This window comes from Peromyscus maniculatus, chromosome 17 (assembly GCF_049852395.1).
Source record: "Peromyscus maniculatus bairdii isolate BWxNUB_F1_BW_parent chromosome 17, HU_Pman_BW_mat_3.1, whole genome shotgun sequence".
NCBI classification, from domain to species: Eukaryota; Metazoa; Chordata; class Mammalia; order Rodentia; family Cricetidae; genus Peromyscus; species Peromyscus maniculatus.
The window spans coordinates 47,969,616-47,985,488 of NC_134868.1; the positions used below are offsets into that span (position 1 = coordinate 47,969,616).

Below are 15,873 nucleotides of genomic sequence, written 5' to 3' on the forward strand. Positions count from 1 at the left end.
GGAAGAAATGCAATAGTGCAAAAACAGCGGAAGGCGTGAGGGCTCAACAGGCCTGTGAATCAGGAGATTTCGCTGTGTACTTCGGGGCAGAGGGAGATAAAAGGTTACAAAGAATTTAGAAACTACTGAGACTACAAGGAAGAATATTATAGGCTAGGGAAACAAAGTCAAGTGCAACCTGGCTAAACAGTCAGATTCAGGGAAAGAACAAGGAGATGAGAGAGAGGCGGAGGACAGAACCCGAGGTGCTGGGGCGGAAACCGAGGAGCAGAAACCGAGTGTTTGCAGAACGGGAGATTTCATAATAAACTAAACAACGCACAATCAATTTGCACAGCGTGGATAATTAAATGTGCCCTGCAGAGTGAATGTGCAAAACCCCAGAGGGAGTCCAAACACAGTCTCTGAAGGAGACGGGTGTTCTCATAATAATTCATGGACGTTTATTAACATGGAGAAGTGAGGCCATTGAAGAATCACTCCTAGGCTATCACACTTCACTACTAAACATTGGAATATTCTGAACGGTTTTATTTGTTGCATCTGGCTTATTATTAGTTGTCTATTAGGCTTTCCAAGCACGCTGTTAAATAAATTATACAGGTTGGATGGACCTCAAGGACAAGTGTTCTAGAAGGTCCAAACCTTCAGTTGGTGGAAGAGAATTAAAATTATGTGCAGGGAATGTTGAGAGACGTGATAAGGTGAGAAGAGAAGCTTGGACCAGGAGGAGGGGTCGCTGAGGGGCATGGAATCCTCGGGAGGGAGGGGGAGTTTGCGTGACGAATGAAGGGGCGGATAGAAGTCACGTGCCCAAATACATCCAACCAGAAGTACTGGTTTCAGTCTCCCCAGAGGCTTTCATGCACTGAAGAGGGAAAAACTCGGGGAAAATGCCTTCCCCACCACATGGCAGAGGCGGATGTGGCCAGCCGTCCCACTCTCACACCCTCCTTGGAGCTTCTTGCGGTGATAATTTCGTTGACTCTAATGCAGCGATTTCATGTGAGCTCTGAAGCTGAGGTGCTGACCGCTCCAGCTCCCTTCACTTTCTGTGTATTGATCTTAACAAATCACATTTGAAAGAAATGGAACCGCCGGGCGCTGGTGGCAGGCAGATCTCTGTGAGTTCAAGGCCAGCCTGGTCTACAGAGCGAGATCCAGGACAGGCATCAAAATTACATAGAGAAACCCTGTCTCAAAACAACAACAACAACAACAACAACAAAACCCACCACCACCAACAACAAAAAATGAACTGCTTTGGTTATGGCCTGCTTTAAAACTAGAGGCAACTCTCTCTCTCTCTCTCCTCCTTGGCTTGTCTTTCAGGTGAATATTAAGGGATTCATATACTTTATTAAAGAATGTGACTTGGATAGAGGTTGCATTTCATTGATCTGAGGAATATTAATTTATTTTTAGACGCTCCCAAGGCATAAAGGTTTTTAGCAGTTGCAGCCTGGATGGATTCAAACAGCTGGCTTCACAGCCTGAACTAGACTGTCTTCAGAACAAACCAGTGCCAGAAACTGTCGCTCTGCCTCAAGGGGCAATTTGTGGTAACGGCCAAGTGGAGGATACAGAGGAGTGTGACTGTGGCCCACCGGAGGTTAGTCAGACTGTCCCAACTCATCCCAACACCTGGTCTGTGTATCGTGGCCCACCAGAGGTTAGTCAGACTGTCCCAGCTCATCCCAACACCTGTCTGTGTATCGTGGCCCACCAGAGGTTAGTCAGACTGTCCCAGCTCATCCCAACACCTGTCTGTGTATCGTGGCCCACCGGAGGTTAGTCAGACTGTCCCAACTCATCCCAACACCTGTCTGTGTATCGTGGCCCACCAGAGGTTAGTCAGACTGTCCCAGCTCATCCCAACACCTGTCTGTGTATCGTGGCCCACCAGAGGTTAGTTAGACTGTCCCAACTCATCCCAACACCTGTCTGTGTATCGTGGCCCACCAGAGGTTAGTCAGACTGTCCCAACTCATCCCAACACCTGGTCTGTGTATCGTGGCCCACCAGAGGTTAGTCAGACTGTCCCAACTCATCCCAACACCTGGTCTGTGTATCGTGGCCCACCAGAGGTTAGTCAGACTGTCCCAGCTCATCCCAACACCTGGTCTGTGTATCGTGGCCCACCAGAGGTTAGTCAGACTGTCCCAACTCATCCCAACACCTGGTCTGTGTATCGCATACCCTCCTGTAGGCTTATATGTAATGGAGAAGGGGAGGACATCATTTTAAAAGATGATGGACCATTGCATTAACCAAGGAAGAGGGCTGGGCATGGTAATGCAGTTGCCTGAAAATCTTAGCACTCAGGCGAGAGGATGGAGAATTCCAGGCCAACCTGGGCGGTGTTGGGAAACCCTGTCTCAAGATAATAATATTTGTAACTAACCTGATAATACAAGTGAGGTTGTTAGTTCTTATTTCAAAAACTTTTAGACATTTGCTAATATCTGATGTTTATCTTAAATGCAGGGATTTGGTTCCATTATAATATGGGACACTGAGAGTTTATGGCACATAGTAACTGAGTAGTTTTGAATTTGCCAATTTAAATTGTGAGTAAAGGTAGCATAGATGAAATTGTATTACCTTTAATAGGCAGATCATGAACTCCAGTGGCATTCCTAATTGGAATGACTACATTGGTCCATGAAATGTCATTTAAATAAAATTCTTCCTTTGTTCATCTTTATCCTCAATAGCATACATGACCTGGTTCACAGCCATTCCATAGTTCTTATTCCTCACTCCAATGGAGTCACACAAATAATCCCAGACACTTCATGTTTAACATTACCATTGCTATAATTTTATCAACCCCCCTGTCGATTATTTCAGCTTTACAATATGTATTGCTAATGAGGAATGAAATTCCTGCCCTTTCTTCAAAGAAAACTGTTCCCATTTCAGTTGTCCTTCTTCATGTATGTATGTATGGAAATATCGATTATTACCATTGAAGACAATTAGTCTTCGTTTGTGACGAGATCTACTAAAGCTTTGTTTAAATAGTCTCCTTTAAAAAAATCCACTTGATTCTCTAAAAATGTGTTCTCTTTCTTAGAAGATCTTTACGCACATTAAATTTGGCACAGCAGATTTGGGAAAAAGAGCAACCAATGAGTTAGGGAGTCCTCTGAGCTAGCAGGGCTCCAGAGAGCGCTACTCGGGCATGCAAGCCAGCAGCTTTATGGACAGAATAGGCATGGCTTGCAAAAACCGCTGGGCTGAAACTTGCACATTGTTTTATGACAATACAACTTCATCTGCTGCCACCTTGTAAATGACCAAAGCTCTGCTGCTCAGAGTAGTTTTTGTTTGTTTGTTTGTTACAAAGATGAGCTCTCAATTGGGTGCTCAGTTTGTTTGCTTACTAGAATGAAGTAAGTCGCCGCGGGCTGTGTGGAGGTACTGAGTGCAAGATTTGACAGCAACCTAAGCAACGAATTTAACTTAATGCTTCCTACCACCTGTGGTCTACCCCTCAGTTTTGAAGACTGACTAACGTCTAGGGCATTGACACTACTTGCTGTCACCTTCAAATGAATTTGTCCCGTCTCAGTGTGGGATTAACTACATGGAATGTCTGATCACATTGGTTCCCTTTGTGTTTGGGTAAGAATGCTAACCTTGGAGAGACTATTAGGCATAATGGACATTTGCAGAAGAACATGTTAGAGTTCTGAAAGAGTCAGTATAACCAGAGATTTTTTTTTTTTCCTTTTGAGACAGGTTCTCACTCTGTAGCTCTGGCCCTGGAACTCACTCTGTAGACCAGACTGGCCCTCGAAGTCAGAGATTTGTCTGCCTCTGCCTCTCCAGTGCTGGGATGAAAGGTATTCCGGTCAGGTCCAGCTCAGGGGTCCCTGGGTCCTGTTTCTGAGATGCACTGTGACTTTGGCAGTAGGAACTTACTTTCCACCTCCAGGAGGTGACCAAGAGCAGCAGCAAGAAGCTGTATGCTTCGGGAGTCACTTGGACAGTCCTGGCCAACAACTCAAAAGCGGGCTTCTCATGTTCGGTATTGGGGGTTTTATTAGGTGGTCTTTGGCTCTTGGAGGAATCACTGACAGTCCAGATGGAAAAAGTTCATTAAAACTATATATGTATATTTATACACAGAATTATGTTTATCACAGGTGGCTTTTTAAAAAAGATGAATAGCTAGTAGTATGATTACTTGTGGGGTTGTTGGACATCCTTATTGTTACTTTACCCTCCTCCTTCTTTCTGTATTGTGTCCTTCCCCCTCCCTAAAGGACCGCCCCTTTTCCTGTTTCCATTACTAGGCTCCTTGTGTCCTGCGATTTCTCCCTGTTGCTCCCCAACCCTCCTCTCCTCTCCATGTTCACATTTTACATTCTTGGTTGCTGTGGTTACTCCAGGCTATATATTCACATCTGAAGATTTGCAGAATGCGTGATGTTTATCTTTCTGGGCCTAGATTACCTCACCGTCAACTAAAGTGCAGAGTTGTGGAGGCCAGTCCCAATGACTCTATTTATGGAACACTACCACACCTAAGGCTCAGCGGACATTGCGGAAGAGAGGGTGGAAAGATTGTAAGAGCCAGAGGACCAGGGAGTTTGCTGTGAGATGATGTCTCCTAGTCATGTGGGAGTTGTACCCATAAAGTCTCACCGACATAACTGTCTAAACATTTGCTGAATGAGGAGGACACCAGTGAACGTGTTAAGCAAAAGGGGAGAAGTCAGCCGGGCGGTGGTGGCGCACGCCTTTAATCCCAGCACTCGGGAGGCAGAACCAGGTGGATCTCTGTGAGTTCGAGGCCAGCCTGGACTACCAAGTGAGTCCCAGGAGAGGCGCAAAGCTACACAGAGAAACTCTGTCTCGAAAAACAAAAAAAAAAAAAACAAAACAAAAAAACAAAAACAAAAAAAAAAAGGGGAGAAGTCCATGAGGCCTCAGCTCTACACAAAGAACTATGGAATACTGAGCGTGGAAGAAATGGTCTTCCCTAGGGAAGAACACACCAATTGGTTATCCAACACCAGTGTCCAGCCCTGACAACACGCACACAAGTAACATTATATAGACAGAGAGGGTTGTATTTAAGAATATATATTTATTACACACACACACACACACACACACACACACACATATATATATATATGTGCATGTAATAATAATTAGTGGAAAAAGAGGCCATGAAGATAAAGGAGAACAAGGAGAGGTATATGGAGGTGCTTGGAAGGAGGAAAGGAATGGAGAAATGTTGTAATCATACTATAATCCCAGAATAATTTTTTTATCTCTCAAAACATTATTTGGGGGATTTTATTTTTTATTATCACATTTTTCATTATCTAAAATAATTTTCAAGTGCAAATATTCTTTGATAACATTCTTCCCTTCTTCTACCTCCCTCCAGATCAGCAGTTCTCAACTTTCCTAAGGCTGAGACCCTTTAATACAATTCCTCATGTTGAGGTGACTCCCAATCATATAATTATTTTCCTTGATGCTTCATAGCTATAATTTCGCTACTCTTGTGAATTGTAATGTAAATATCTGATATGCAGGGTATTTGATGTGTGACCCCTGTGAAAGGCTCGTTCGCCTCCAAGGGGTCGAGACCCCAGGTTAAGAACCACCCCTCCAGATCCTCTCCTAATCCCGACCTACCCAACTTTAAGTTCTTTCTTTAAGAGAAGTAAAAATGCAGTACAACAACAAAAACCCTCCAAACTAAGAAAACAAATGAAGTCACATGTAAAAAGAGAGGGGGAAAAAGCAGAAGAAAGATAAATATTTAGAAGACAATTTGATACTGGCAAAATGGTAGTCATAGGTTCTCTCTTAGGGCCTATAACATGCCCAGCGATGAGTTCTTGGCTCCAATCACAGAGCCAGGCATCAGCCCCAATTAGAAAATAGCTGGTTACCCCTATAATGTTCACGCCACTGTGTCTTTCTCACCAAGCCAAATGTTTTAGCTCTCCAGGTTCACAGGAGAGGAAGGATGCCAATGACTGCTTTTCCCCAGTCGCCTGTACAGTGTCGAGCCAACCGACCTGTCAAACAGTACCGGAAACGGGGTGTGAGAATTAAGAAAAGTCGGTGACATACTGAGACATAGGGTAGATTTGGGAGGACTGTCAGGGAATGCTGCAGCCTTGAGTTTATTCTGCCCAGGGCTTGTATACAGCTCAAAAACAGGCAAAGGAACATCAGCAAAGAATGCTACATTGTTACAGATGTCTTTCTCTGAAAGTACCCGGGGTTTAAGGGACAGTCACACCACTTCCCTGTTCTCAAGTGTTGCGGTAATGCCCGCATTACCAATACCCGTTCACCATGTCCGAGCGAAGGGCTGCGGATTAAAAAATAGAGACAAGAGACAGCGAGTCATTCGTACGTTTGGATGTCGAATGCCGTTTATTGAAAGAGGGGAGAAACCTTAAATACGTACAGGCTTACAGCACAAATGGAGGAACCCCCGGAGGGCAGAAGTTCGCTGTCAATGGTCTACATTCCAGACTCAATGTTCGACCATCTAGCATCTAAGTAGTTAACGCCCAAAATACAGGATACACAACAAGGAACTTCCCTCAAGCATTCAGAAGGGTGGATACCGGCAGGGAATCCGAATAGGGAGGACACAAGGAACTTCCCTTAAGCATTCAGAAGGGTGGATACCGGCAGGGAATCCGAATAGGGAGGACATCTGATCAAGGTCAAGCAAGCAAGGCCACAGCCACTCCCAGTCGGGGGCCAGGGCCCATGGCGCCCACACTCAAGGAGGTAACAAGTGTGCTGTTCTTCTTGGCAAAACATCCTGTTTGTCCTATTTCAGCTAAGCTGAGCAAAACAAGTATGCACCTTTGACCCATCAGACCAAGATGAGCTCTCTAAACCTCCCACCGTACAGCACCTTTCCACACAACGAAAGCTAGCCAGGAGGGAGGCCACTCCCAGGTCAGGCTTGGTTTCTCCATGGCTTCTGACAAAGTATGCCATGTCTTCAGAAACAGGGCCCTTCCGTCAGGTTCTGTTGGAAAACAGAGCAATGGCAAAGACCTGTATTTTTTTGGAGGGGGGTGGATTCTATAAGGTCCAACAACCAACAACTTCACACCTGGTGACGGGGATTTTTGTTTGATAACCTATGGCATCTGGGAGAGGCATTGCCCTCTGTGCAGGATAACTGCATCCAAACTCATATGTATATATTAGGACACTTGGAAAAGAGCATATTTTAAAATAATCTATTACTTGCTATTGCAGTACCAGCCTTCCTGGGTAGGAAACATTCCACAAGATAAGAAAGTATATATTAAAAATAATTACATGATATTGATCTACAGGTATTGGTATGATCCATTAAGTTTAGGAAATGCAGTACAGTTTTTTTTTTCTGTCCGCCAGGATAATGGGTTTAGTGTATCAAACATTAGCAATAAACTACTTCATCAGTTTGATGATAGCCACCTCATCACTGTTTTTCATCATCCCTGTCATCTTCTGTTCTGAAGCTTTTAATAAATAGAAGCTTTTGGACTCAGGATAGCATTTTTTTTTCTCCCTGTATGGATACCCAATTATTTAGGGGAACTTGTTGAAAAGACTATCTTTTCCAAATTCATGATCCCTGGCTCCTTTAGGAAGAAATGATTAATCATGTACTTTATAATTTTAATTTATATTCTGAAGTAGGACATGCTTTTGAATATTAATTGAATAGTGTGTGTTTTTCTTATTCCCTGAACGAAGTATTGTTGTTTTTTTTTTTTTTTTTTTGTTGTTGTTTTTCCTTATGGCTCCTGGTTAAGAGAGAGCAACTAGAGCAAGTACCGTAGTTGGTTGAGAAGAAGTGAGAAGTGGGAGGAGAGTGACTTCAAGGGGTCAGTTGTGTTCTCTGTAGAAAGGGCAAGGTAGGACCCAAAGCAGGCAGGCTGGTGAACTTGAGTACTGAGGGACAGCTCTCCCACCACACGTAGGTCCCAGTTGTCAAGTGACCGTCCCTCCCTAGTGTGTTTCAAGAAGGGGAGATACTGTATTAATTTGTAAGAGCTCCACAAAGGAGGTGTTTGGGGGGGTATACACTTTGGTTTGGTCAGTTTGAATTTAAAAGGTATTGTGACAAATGGTTGGAGGCATGTGGCTTATTGAAAGAAATCGGCAATAAACAAACACCCAAAGATGAAAACACACAGGAGCCTTGACCTAGCTGAGACCCACAGGATGAAGTGAAATACCACCATTCCTCTGCCTCTGTCCCACGGGCAGACCTATAGAGATGATGGCTGCACGTGCCTATATTAACCTAACTGGTGAGAGGCTCACCACAAACACCCGTGTGCAGTGCACTATGCGGTGACGTTGGCCACCATGTCAACGGACGCTAGAGACCGTTGGCTCCCTATAGCTTTATGAGACCACGGTGTAAGGATGGTCTGTTGTTGGCAGGGCTGCGACTGTTAGGAGACGTTTGCAAACTAGTGAAGGGTCACTAAGCAGCCCCACAGCGGTACTTTGAAAAGAGCTGAAAGTCGTTGATCTGATTTCTAACGCCTGTGTTTACCTTGATTGTACTTTCTTCTCTAGACATGTCGTCTTAAAGGATGTTGTAACCCTGAGACTTGTACTCTGAAAAAGCCTGCAGCGTGTGGGTCAGGGGCGTGCTGTGACAGAAGGACATGCAAGGTAAGTCCCCAACACAAATGTAAAGACCTTTCAGGAGTCTTTAGTATACCGCCTTTCCAGCTGCTGGAAACAGCCTTCAAATGTTTTAATTTGTCTTCTCTCTGGAGAGCTTTCTTTTGGTCTAAGTCTTAAAAATTAGAAGATGATCATTTGTAGCACTTTTTTTTTCTTCAGGGAAATGTGTCGTTTCTCCAGGGGGTAGATATTAAGGGTATTTTCTAACTTCTATTATGTCCTTGATTTCAGCCTGTGGGTCACTTTCTCACCTCGGCTTTTTATCACGTTTCGACACTGTCCCAAAGACATCTCCAGCTGTGGCCTGCTGTACCATTCAACATTGCTGTGCCATGAATTTTTCTTAGTCGTGTCTGAACATAGTTCTTTATGATCAAATAATGTACAACAAAATGAGAAGTAACAAGGTCTGTCTGACACAACATCAATAGCAAATCCCATTCTGAGAACCATAAAAAGGGATCAGGGCAGGTGAGCCAGGGGTATGGAGCAGAGAAACATGGAAGCATGGCTCTGGCAGGGTGTCTTCTCTGAGAACCGATGGTTAGAGCCATAGCTTCTTTGTTTTCAAGGTGCCTGAATGGAGAGGCCACATAGGGCATTCACACCTGACAATAGACTGTACTTCTCCTGCTAGAGCCCCTGTCTTAACTTTTATCTCTAGGTGGTGCTCTTCTGTATGAGCCCATCTTTTGTAGTGAAAATTCCGAGCACTGGTCGTTAGGGAGAGCTTCTTCGAGAACCTCTAAGTAGGCTATATGAGCCCATACTCATTTGGTAAGATATGAAACAAGAAGCAGAGCTTTGCTCACAGCTGCCATGCATTTTCTTCTCAGCTTTATTGACTCCGAGTGGGGAAGGCCCCATTCTCTTCTTGGTGTTCTTGCAAATAGTCAAGCTTCTACCAGACCATGTCCAAATCCAGAGATTTGAGCCAAGCATTTTCCTTAATGCTTTCATTTTAGCCACAACTGTACATGCAAAGCTATGATGGGCATCAATAGGACCAGCTGCTTTAGCCACAGGTAGTAGTGATAAAGACGTTTGTAACCAACACTTAGACACTCTTACAGGCCACTTTGAATACAACTGGCACCATATTATAAATTATGTTCCCTGGTGTATAGACAAGAAAAAATAATGAATCCTTGAACTGAAGTAAGCGGTGAGTGGTATCTTTGTTCTGTGTATCTTTTGGGAGTCTGTTTTTTTGATGGTTCTCAAACAAGCTCTGGCCCCATGTTGTAGAGAAACATCATTGCATCCTTTTCTTCCTTCCTTCCTTCCTTCCTTCCTTCCTTCCTTCCTTCCTTCCTTCCTTCCTTCCTCCCTCCCTCCCTCCCTCCCTCCCTTCCTTCCTTCCTTCCTTTCCTTTCCTTTTTTAAAAAATAACTGACTTTTTGTCCATATGGCATGATCTTTCAAAGGAGTAGAGAAATCTTCTCTTACCTAACTTCCAGGAAGAGGAGAACCGAGTCACCCTGACAAAAGCTGATCTGTTCTTTGTCTCTCAGGTGGCTGAAAGAGGGCATCTGTGCAGGAAAAGCACAGACTTGTGTGACTTCCCTGAGTTCTGCAATGGACAGTCTGAATACTGCGTGCCCGATATCAAAGCTGCTGACCTAGAACCATGCAACAACTATACTGCCTTTTGCTTTGGCGGAATCTGCCGAGACCTGGATAGGCAGTGCATGCAATTATTTGGAAGACGTATGAGATGTACCTTCTTTTTTTTTGTTTTTGGTGGGGAGGATTATTTTTTAAATTGCTGTCATTTTAAAGTCATGAATCTATCCTGTAGCCTTATTATAAAATATTGATCTATACCCATATTTGAAAAGCAAAGCAAAGCAAATCCTTTCCATGCCAAAAAGGAAGAGACTATCACATTGAAGCCATATAGGATATGAGTTAGGGTTGAGGCCATTGGTGGGAGAAGAGTAGAATATTAGTGTATGGCTTTGGGGAGAGAATGGCTTTTTCGACAGTTCTCCTTAACACAATACATTTTTTTCCTGGGTAGTTTTTGGTTGATTGGTACTCACTGTTCCCATTTTTACACTTCAAGACACTGTCTCAGTATAAATATCCTCTACTTTAAAGTATTGTAAATTACTTTTTGACTTTTAGCATGTGAAAGTTGAAATTCTTTTTTTTTTCTTCAGATGCTAGGGGTCCTAATTATTTGTGTATACAAGAAGTGAATATTCAAAATGACAGATTCGGAAACTGTCACGGACGCTGTAATTATAGGTACATACTCATCAAATTGTACGTTTTCCATGTGTGGTGTGTGGTGTGCAAAGAGGTGCATCTAGTGTTTGCAGGCAGGTCACGTGTTGCCTGTCATAACAGGTACATGTTCTCAACCGCTTGCTGTAATGGTCTGCTTGAAGGTTTTGAATCAGCCTTATACACTGAATTACTATTGAACTAATGGATAAGACTGCTGAGTGACAATATACAATTTTCTGTCTTTGTACAGTGCTGTACTCTGTGGAAAAGTGACTTGTATCTGGGACCGTGCAGAAATCATACAAACAGATAAATACGATGTCCAGTATACTTACATTGGAGGCCATGTGTGTGTGTCCGCACATTTAAGAACCTCTGACGGCCATGATGAAACCTATGTACATGATGGTACCATTTGTGGTGGTGGCAAGGTAGAGACACTTTTACTTGATGTTTATGTATTGTATATTTATAATTATTTTATATTTATTTATATTTTATATTTATATTATATCATATATGTAAAATTTATGAATGCCTATGAATGTGAACATACATACACATGAGTGTGTACACAATTTCTTTTGCTTTGTTACAATAGTGATGTATAACAGCATATAACTAAAAAGATGTAACAATATCCATTGGTTTGTGTGCTAACCCGTAATTAATCTTTAAAAGGAAAATCATAGTTGTTATTGGTCAAAGAAACTTTCATTTTGTTAATATTTTTCTTAGGATTTTGACTATTGATACTTAAACTTGTTTTCTCACACTTGAATATCTGAACTTCCTTCTTAGGCTAGGATCTGATCTGTATTAATTCATATAAACCACAAACAAAAAAAGTCAAAAAACATACTAAAAAAATCACAACAAAATATCAGGTTGTCAGAATAATGTCAATAATATTAAAGAGAAATGAAAGATTCAAGTGTTTAGTCAAAGATAATTATTTTACTATTAATAAAGTACATCATGTACTTTTCTCCTTTCATAATAACCTAACACTCCCAATCACAATATTATTATAAAAGTAATTTCCTTCTCTAAGACACAATAATAAAGCACAAAGTTCCAAGTGTCATTTCCTTTTTTTTAAATGAAAATTCCCAAAAGTCTAACAAAGATTTTAGATAGGTAATTGTAGAGCCTTAAAGCAAATAGGCTGAGGCTGCTTCAGAAAGAAAACAAAACAACCACAACAACAACAAAAAAAAAAAACTGAGGAGTACCTAAGTATTCCCACAAGACATTATTTTATTTTATTCAACAAAAAGGAATCTCAAATGGCTGAGAAACACTTAAAGAAATGTTCAATATCCTTAGCCATCAGGGAAATGCAAATCAAAACAACTCTGAGATTCCATCTTATGTCTGTCAGAATGATTAAGACAAAAAACACAAACAACAGCTCATGCTGGAGAGGATGTGGAGCAAGGGGAACACTCCTCCATTGCTGGTGGGAGTGCAAACTTGTACAGCCACTTTGGAAGTCAGTGTGGCCGTTCTTCAGAAAACTGGGAATCAACCTACTACAAGACCCAGCTACACTGCTCTTGGGCGTATACCCAAAGGATGCTCAATCATACCACAAGGACACTTGCTCAATTATGTTCATAGCAGCTTTATTTGTAATAGTCAGAACTTGGAAACAATCTGGATGTCTCTCAACTGAGGAGTGGATAAAGAAAATGTGGTACATTTACACAATGGAGTACTACTCAGCTGTTAAAAACAAGGACACCAGAAAAAAAAATCATCCTGAGTGAGGTAACCTAGACCCATAAAGACAAACATGGTATGTGCTCACTCATAAGTGGATATTAGCTGTAAAATAGAGGGTAACTATGTTACAGTCCACAGACCCAGAGAGAGTAGGTAACAAGCAGAGTTCATGAGGGGACACCCAGATCTCCCTGGGAAGGGGAAATAAAAGAGATTTTGTGAGTGGTCTGAAGGCAGGTGGGGATGAGAACATGAGCAATCAAGTTGGGGGGGGGAACAGAGTGGGAGAGTGCTGAGGAGGACTGCTGGGGGCACAATTTGAGGTCAGGCAGAAGCCTGGTTCAGGAGAATCTCCCCGCTTAGACCCCAGCTTAGGAGAGCCCAGGAAGGTCCCAGCTTAGACTCTTAGAAATAGTGGATAAGTAGCCTGTGACTAGATTGGTACCTGGCCCAGTTGTCATCAGAGAGACATCATCCAGCAACTGATGGAGGCAGATACAGAGACCCACTGCCAAGCATTAGGTGGAGTTCAGGAATCCTGCTGAGGAGAAAGGAGTGTAGGAGCAAGAAGGATCAAGGACACCATAGGAAGGCACACACAATCAATTAGCCTGGGCTCATAGGGGCTCACAGAGACTGAACCAATAACCAAGGAGCCTGCATGAGATTGACCTAGGCACTCTGCTTAAATGTTACAGTTGTGTAGCTTGGTCCTCTTGTGGTCCTCTTAACAGCAGGAACAGGAGCTGTCTGCAACTCTTTTACTAGCTTTTGGGACCCTACTTTTCATACTGGGTCCCCTTGTCCAGTTTTAATACATAGGGAGGTGCTTAGTCTTACTGCAACTTGATATGCCATGTTTTGTTGATACTCCATCTAGATGTGCCCTTTCCTACATGGAGATGGAAGAGGAGGGGAATTGGGGGGGTGGGAGGGAGGATGGAGGATGGAGGATGGAGGAGAAGGACTGGAAGGGGAGGGTGGGTGGGGAAGACTGTAGCCAGGATGTAAAATAAATAGTTGAATAAAAAAGATAAAAGAAATGAAAAAACCAATAGGAAAATGCAAATTAGTAAAAAACTTAAAATAGAAAAGGTTAAAAAAATAATCACAAAGGAACATCCTGGTACAAGAGCACTTTTAAAAATGGAAAATATTTAATATAAACATGAAGTTATGAATACAAAAAATGAAAATTTAAATACAAAGGTAGATTTGGTTTTCATCCTTATGTTGTGGCCTGATCTGCTCTGTCAGATCCCAGAGTGACAGAAATGTCTTTTTGTGGCTCATATGAAGCCCTTACAATCACGCCTGAGGTTTTTAGTTATTTCCATCATGAAGTGATTAGAATGACTGAGCACCAGACCCCTGAATACCCCAGGACAGGATTAGTTACACTGACTAAGTGAATAATTCATTGGGGAGCTTCGATGCTGGTTTTCTGGAAGGATACCAAGCTGGGGACTACTCTTGCACAGAGACTGTCAGGTCTAACTATGCAAACAGGCACCTTTACTTGGGAAATGATGCTCCAGGGCAGACCAGGATTCTCTTGCTTTTCCTCAAGTTCCTCACCCTGAGAAGCCCTAACATTTGTCTGTTCCTGAACTGTGTGCTTTACTTGACGATAAACTGTCAAATGAAAGCAAAGTGATTGCTCTGAGGTCTTTGAGCCACCCACCATTAACCTCAGGAGGGAATCAAGAAATCCTCCTTCCGTATGCAGTTTTCCAGAAGCACGTGTCACCTGGGATTTGATTGTCAACTGCCATCTGTGCAGTCTTGAAGGACTGGCAGAAGTCATGAAGCCAGCACAGCTGCTTGACAAAGGTCCAGCAAAGCTGAGCCACATGATGGCTGCCATGCCACCTTTGGTTTTCATCTCCACTTGTTGCATACTTGGGGCACTTTTAATATTTGTACAATTTGAGGATATTGGGTTGGTGGAAAATTCCTTATGAATCATTTATGCCTTCTTCCAGGAATACTGCTTCTAAGCTTACCCAGGACAGTCCTGAACATACTATTCCCCACCCCGACGTCCACTTTGAGGGAGATATCCTTATCTACTTGAAGGTCTTCCTTATGCCTTGGAGGTTGTGACCCATAAAGAAGCCAGAGGTCTCTTCATGAGGCTATGAGACATTCTTGAAACATCTGTCCCTCTACTTACACAGGAACAAGATATTCAAAACAAAGTAAATTCAAAAAGGTCAACGAGATCTGGTAGGCAAGAGGAGTTGGCCACAGTTCAGATTACAAGCCTCTTCCCACTGTACACTCAGACAATAACGTGACATACAACTCTGGCCTACACAAAGACATATTGATAAGTAAAGTATGGAGTGGAAAGATGATAAAAGTATGAGTTGTTAGGACCTCCCTCTCTCAGAAGTTAGCTCATGTAGAGCCACTGTATTATCATATGACCAAGGAACAACAGAATGCCAGGATTAGACATATAGACAAATTCTTTTTTTTTTAAGATTTATTTATTTATTATGTATACAGCATGTATGCCTGCAGGCCAGAAGAGGGCACCAGATCTCATTGCAGATGGTTGTGAGCCACCATGTGGTTGCTGGGAATTGAACTCAGAACTTCTGGAAGAGCAATCAGTGTTCTTAACCTCTGAGCCATCTCTCCAGCCCCCATAGACAAATTCTATAAGGATATAAATGTGAATATTGATTGTATTATGCCAGAATTTGAATAATAACTGCATCAGCTTTAGCCTGAGGATTTTTCCTGGGCACTCTGACCACTAAGAGTTAATAATACATTGCTTGAGACATGGCAAAATGCCCAGGGTGGTTGAAGATTTTGTTTTGGTCTAATGTCCTTGAAGCAACCAAAACAACCAGCCTGAGTACAGGCTGTCATATGCCTCTAGATTCTCAAAAATTGGGTTATGGGTTTATGAGTAAGAATGATAACTCTGTTTATTAATGATGTCAAAACTTGAGGGAAAATAATTGGAAATGATAACTCTGTTCCATCATAGTTTATTAATGATGACTAAAAGATGAGCAAAAGGAAGTGAAACACATGTCCAAAAACAAAAATGATATGATCTATGTTTTGAAATATCATGAATGTATCCCTGCTAACTAAATTCTGTATAAATAAAGAAACACTCTGGCTGCTAGTCAAGTCAGGCTGCAAGATTCTCCTGACTACCCCAGCCTGGCTGACTCCTTACACCCT

The 15,873-nt window shown here is 42.4% G+C and overlaps 1 protein-coding gene across 3 annotated transcripts in view; it reads left to right on the forward strand.

The window, feature by feature from the left end:
- LOC102917459 (A disintegrin and metallopeptidase domain 3-like) overlaps positions 1 to 15,873 on the forward strand; it is a 53,554-nt gene that overhangs the window by 26,290 nt on the left and 11,391 nt on the right. For all 3 annotated transcript variants that reach the window (XR_013045386.1, XM_016001535.2, XM_076553610.1), the window contains 5 exons: positions 1,426 to 1,612; positions 8,587 to 8,685; positions 10,215 to 10,410; positions 10,866 to 10,953; positions 11,186 to 11,366. Coding sequence is in view for 2 of the 3 variants with exons in the window: in XM_016001535.2 (XP_015857021.1) it covers positions 1,426 to 1,612; positions 8,587 to 8,685; positions 10,215 to 10,410; positions 10,866 to 10,953; positions 11,186 to 11,366 (751 nt within the window). In the remaining variant the exon portion in view is untranslated. The remainder of the gene's footprint in view (positions 1 to 1,425; positions 1,613 to 8,586; positions 8,686 to 10,214; positions 10,411 to 10,865; positions 10,954 to 11,185; positions 11,367 to 15,873) is intronic.